The sequence below is a fragment of the Protopterus annectens genome, chromosome 8.part0 (assembly GCF_019279795.1).
Source record: "Protopterus annectens isolate FY-2018-M chromosome 8.part0, PAN1.0, whole genome shotgun sequence".
Taxonomy (NCBI): domain Eukaryota; kingdom Metazoa; phylum Chordata; order Ceratodontiformes; family Protopteridae; genus Protopterus; species Protopterus annectens.
In genome coordinates, this window is record NC_056741.1 from 1,585,329,170 (window position 1) to 1,585,334,336 (window position 5,167).

The 5,167-nt window shown below is 39.7% G+C and overlaps 1 protein-coding gene across 1 annotated transcript; it reads left to right on the forward strand.

The window, feature by feature from the left end:
• Positions 1 to 1,502: 1,502 nt before the first annotated feature.
• LOC122808112 (interferon-inducible GTPase 5-like) lies at positions 1,503 to 3,317 on the forward strand. Its single transcript, XM_044079081.1, has one exon. The coding sequence runs from the start codon at positions 1,612 to 1,614 to the stop codon at positions 2,776 to 2,778; it is 1,167 nt and encodes a 388-aa protein (XP_043935016.1). The 5' UTR covers positions 1,503 to 1,611; the 3' UTR covers positions 2,779 to 3,317.
• Positions 3,318 to 5,167: the final 1,850 nt, after the last annotated feature.

Here is a 5,167-nt window from a genome sequence, read left to right on the forward strand (position 1 = left end):
CATGTGCACAGCTATTTAGTAGCTTAGTGCAATAGTAACTCTAACTAAAGGCGCTTGCTTTCAACTTGAGTGGGACATCAGATGACCTAACTACTGTTCTGCATAAACTCCCCTTCTCTGTTAAACTCTACCCATCCTTGCATGCCTTCTAGAATGAGCTGGATGTTGAAGTACCTGCAAATTTTAAGATATAAAGCATCGGTCCCTTCGATGGTTAGTTGGAACTGAGCTTGTTCCACAGACTTACAAACCATTTTTGCCGCTGTCCCATAAATAAAATCGACCCCTCCCCCACACTAACCTCCAGTGTGAAACAGCATCTATTACATCCACAGGGGTCCCCTTCATAGGTTAGTACTAAGCTAACTGTCCTTGTGAGCTATTTTAAGCCTAGCCAATTATCCCTTGTGAGACTCAAACCCTGCACCTTGTGTTTGTAAGGAAAACACCTTTACCATTAGGCCACCCTCCCAACCCCTACCTTACTTACCTTAATGGTTACCTCATCATAAAACAATGCTTACCACTAAAAAGCAATGTCTTTTGGCTTTTTCTAGTTAGGGGTCACCACAGGTGATCACCAGTCCGCTACTGATTGGCAGTATAGTTTTTTACAATGTCAGTTTGCCAGCCCAGCACCCAACCTTCATAGAAGGCACATGCACGCACACACCTGCATGTCTTTAGAATTTACTTGACCAGAGGGAAGACATGCAGACTCCACGCACACACCTGCATGTCTTTAGAATTTACTTGACCAGAGGGAAGACATGCAGACTCCACACAGAAGGCTCTCCAGCCAAGAATTGAACTGGAGAACCTATTGCTGTGAGGCAATAACACTAACCACTGCACCACCACAGACAATTATGTTTACCACCAAATAGAGAATTAATACCCAAGGACCCTAACATCCTGACCCACAGAATCTTTTCTGCAAATTTCCTTGAGACAGAAGCAAGACTAAGAGCTCTGTAACTCCCTGGATCATTCTCAGATCCACTCTTTTTTTTTCTGTTATTAAGAAAATGTCATCCTCCATGTCCCTCCCAGGCTACTTTTGTACAAGAAGCAGCCTAGTTCTGCCATCATGCAGCTCTACTGACAACTCTTTCATCATCATAGATGCATGTCATTGAATCTCTTTGCATATCTGTTTTGTCCTAATCACTTTCATTTGTTTGTTGCATTTACAGCTGCACTTGGAACTAACCCCTGGACATCTGACTTTTAGAATGAAATCAATATTTTAAAAATTCCCACCTCCACAAATAAGCATGGATGATTCATTTGTTTGTGAAACTTCAAGCTTTTGTCAGTCTAGTACAGTAATGCCAAGGCTTAATACAGGGATGAGATAAAAAGTGTATTATTACAGATGTCTGTGTTACGGATGAAACTTGCCTTTTACTGTATGGGTGTCATGTTACTGGGAGTGTCAGAATAGTAACAGAAATAACCTGAAGGGGGAGGGTTAAAGTATTTGTCTATCATGCATTTCTCAACAGGAGAATAAATATGTGAGGTGTCTAACTTTGTACTTTTATCTAAACTGGAGGAATGTAGCATCAGGAAATTAAACTAAACAGATTACTTACTGCTTGTCAGAAGATGGCTTCCAGTGTTCCAGCGATAAATGAAAAAATGGTAAAGGAACTGAATCCTGTTTTTCAAACCAGTGGCACAACTGGTGTTATAAATCATTTAGAAAAGAAACTGAAATGCTTTCAGAACACTGCAGTAGATATTGCTGTGACTGGTGAATCAGGGACAGGGAAGTCTAGCTTGATCAATGCACTGCTTGCAGTTCTCGACACTGACCAATCTGCAGCTCCAGTGGATGTAAAGGAAACCACATTGAGGCCTGTAGCTTACAAACATAAGAAGTTCCCTAATGTTGTCTTTTGGGATCTTCCCGGAATCGGAACACTTAACTTTCCTGCCTGTGACTACCTTGAAAGGCTGGGCATTCTGAGATTTGATTTTTTTCTCATATGTGGAATACGTTTTACTGAGAATGATGCAGCTTTGGCAAAGGTGATCCTTATTGCAGGTAAGAAGTTCTTTTTTGTTCGCATGAAGGTTGACACAGACATTGAGTACTATAAAAGACTAGGGCGGCAGGAAGAAACAGCACTGGAGGTAATTCAGAAGGACTGTGCAGACAAACTGGAGGCGGTTGGAATGCATTCTTCTGGTCTTTTTCTTGTGTCCAGCTGGTTTCCTCATAAATATGATTTTGCTAGATTATATGAAACTCTGCAGAATGAGCTGCCAAAGGTAAAAAGGCAGGCTTTCCTACTGACACTGTCCAACATAGCTTGCTCCATCATTGAAATAAAAGTCAGATACTTAAAGAGGCGGGTTTGGAGAGCAGCCTTGCTGTCCTGTTTGGGGTCTGCTGTCCCTCTCCCTCTGGTCTCTGTGATTTGTAATGCAAAAATATTGGCAAGAGAAGTGGACTTCTATTATCAGCAGTTAGGCTTGGATGACGATTCTCTGAGTTATCTTGCTAGCCGATACCAAAAGCCTTTGTATAGCCTTAAAGGTGAACTCCATCATCGGTATATGGTGACAGAAGATGACCTTGTGGAAAGGATGGCGAGTGTAGCAGGTGAAAAAAGAGTAGTTGCATACACTGTACTCAGCTGCCTTCCATTTTTGGGATCAGTCCCTTCTGTTGCCTTATCTTTTGAAATTGTATCCAGGATGTTGCACCAACTATTGGATGAGCTTGAGGAGGACAGCAAACGGGTACTGAAGAGTGCTGTAAGCTGAAATGAGAAAACATATGCTCAGTAGTCATGACAGAATATGGGAAACCAAACTTTTTTCAGATTCAGCTGTTTGTTTGGATACCTTTCCTTGTCTGCTAAGCCATCAACAAAATGACCTACCCAGTAACATCTGCAACAGCATTCTTCCAAGACTGATAAGGCTGAGTCAGTCCTGTGTAAAAAAGAAAACGGAATGCAAGTGACCTTTTCAGTGGTGATTGGCCTGTAAAAGATTGTTATCAGGATATGAGACACAAAAATCATACTTTAGTACACTCCAAGGCTCTTCTGTAGAGATGACTAATTGGAAATTCACATTTACTAAAAACAGCTTTCCTTTCCAAATGCTTTGGGAGAGTATGGAACTATCCTAAGAATGAGTTGTTCCTTCTTCCCCAGGATTTTAGGATTTCTGATGGACCCCAATTATCTTTTAGCCTGGAAAACTACAGTGTCATTTCATCTGTCCTTGATTTTGCAGAATGTTCTGGTTTTCATTCATATTTTTATACTGTTGATTTATGCTTCTTCTTATTAAGAAAATGCATGTTGTTACAGTGACTGTTGCTCTGTTTAAGTAGCAATGTTTTAATGACCATCGGGTAAGCTTGTCTGAGATTGTAAAATGCAAGTAAGCTTTAATAAGTATACTGTTAAAGCTGAAACATGAACTGTTTTTGCTGAACAGATGGTGGGTTCTTGTCAGCCTCTTTTGGTTGATTTACTCTTGCTATCTCCAAATGTCTTCTTTGCTGACATTCAGGTAGTGTAATTATTATACAGTAACTGAATTTTAATCATATTGGGTGGCTGTGGTGGTGCAGAGGTTAGCTTTACTATACAGTAACTGAATTTTAACCATATTGGGTGGCTGCGGTGGTGTAGCGGTTAGAGTTGCCACCTCACAGGAAGAGGTTCTCTAGTTTAGTCCTCAGCTGGGGTGCCTTCTGTGCGGAGTCTGCATGTCCTCCCTGTGGTTGTGTGGGTTTCCTCCAGGTGCTCTGGTTTCTTCCCACATCCCAAAGACATGCTGTAGGTGGCTTGGCTACTCTAAATTGGTCCTGTGTGTGCCTTCCGTGGAAGTTTGGGAGCTGGGCTGGCAACCCGACACTGTAAAACTCCACTGCCAATCATGAGCAGACAGGTGATCCACTGTGGTGACCCCTAAATGGGAAAAGCCAAAAGAAGAAGAAGGTAAGGAATTATCAACATTGAAAGCGTTTTTGTTGTTGCCATGCAGAGAATATTTACGTAACTAACTAGATACTGTATAAGCCTTAGGTATTGAAATGCATATGACAGTATTTGTAATAAAGGACAGGATTATAGTATTTTCAGAACTCATTACATTTGTTGGAGACTTGCAGTGATCTTTGCAGGCTTTACCGTAAACTAAACAGAATACCAATCTATCATGTGTGGTCCATAACATGTGCAGTAATCCTTTAAGCAATTTATCTTGAGCTTGTTTCTTGTTTGCTGTTCATTTTTTTACTTTGATCATGTTTTCTCCATGAAACAAGTAGATAGTTGTTGTTAGGCAGCATGTCTTTTTTGGATAAGAAACATTTTTACAAGTGGGAGAATCACAGAGATTTCTACTTTCAATGTGTTGCTTGGTATTTTAATAAAGCTGAATATAAATTATAATTAGGACTGCAATGCAAGGAGAAGTGGTTTGAGTTGAGTGCTGCTTGTTTTTCTTATACTTGATTTTGACTGGCATTCCAGTAATGTATTTAAAAAGTAATTTATTTTTTCATGCCTCACAACCTTTTTGTTTCCATCTAGATATTAAGCTGTCATGTAGCCAATGCATTGAAATATTTTTTTCTTCTACACTTCATTTTGTCTTGATTGGACTCTCATAATGATGGTTTGGCACCCAGGGCAGCATATTTAATTAACGTGCTATTTTTTGTGGTTTTGAGCATAGCTCTGATCCTTTCTAGTTGGCCACACCCCTTCCAATTGGCCCTACCCATTCAGCTGTCCCCTGCAGCCCCCCCTTTGATTTGAAGTCACCAGCCGCCACTGATGTCATGTATGGATGTAACTTATGCATGTTACTTAGGTATCCATGTTGTATGCATGTTACTTAGGGATCCATGTTATATGCATGTTACTTAGGTAGCCATGTTATATGCCTGTTACTTAGGCATCTATGTTATTTGCGTGTTACTTAGGTATCCATGTTGTATGTGTTACTTAGGTATTCATGTTATATGCATGGTATTTCGGTATCCAGGTTTTATATATATATCTATACATATATATATATATATATATATATATATATATATATATATATATATATGTCTTATTTCTTTAGCAATGAATGGTCTAAATGAAGAATATAAAGACTTTTATGTTTTTATACTATAATAAAT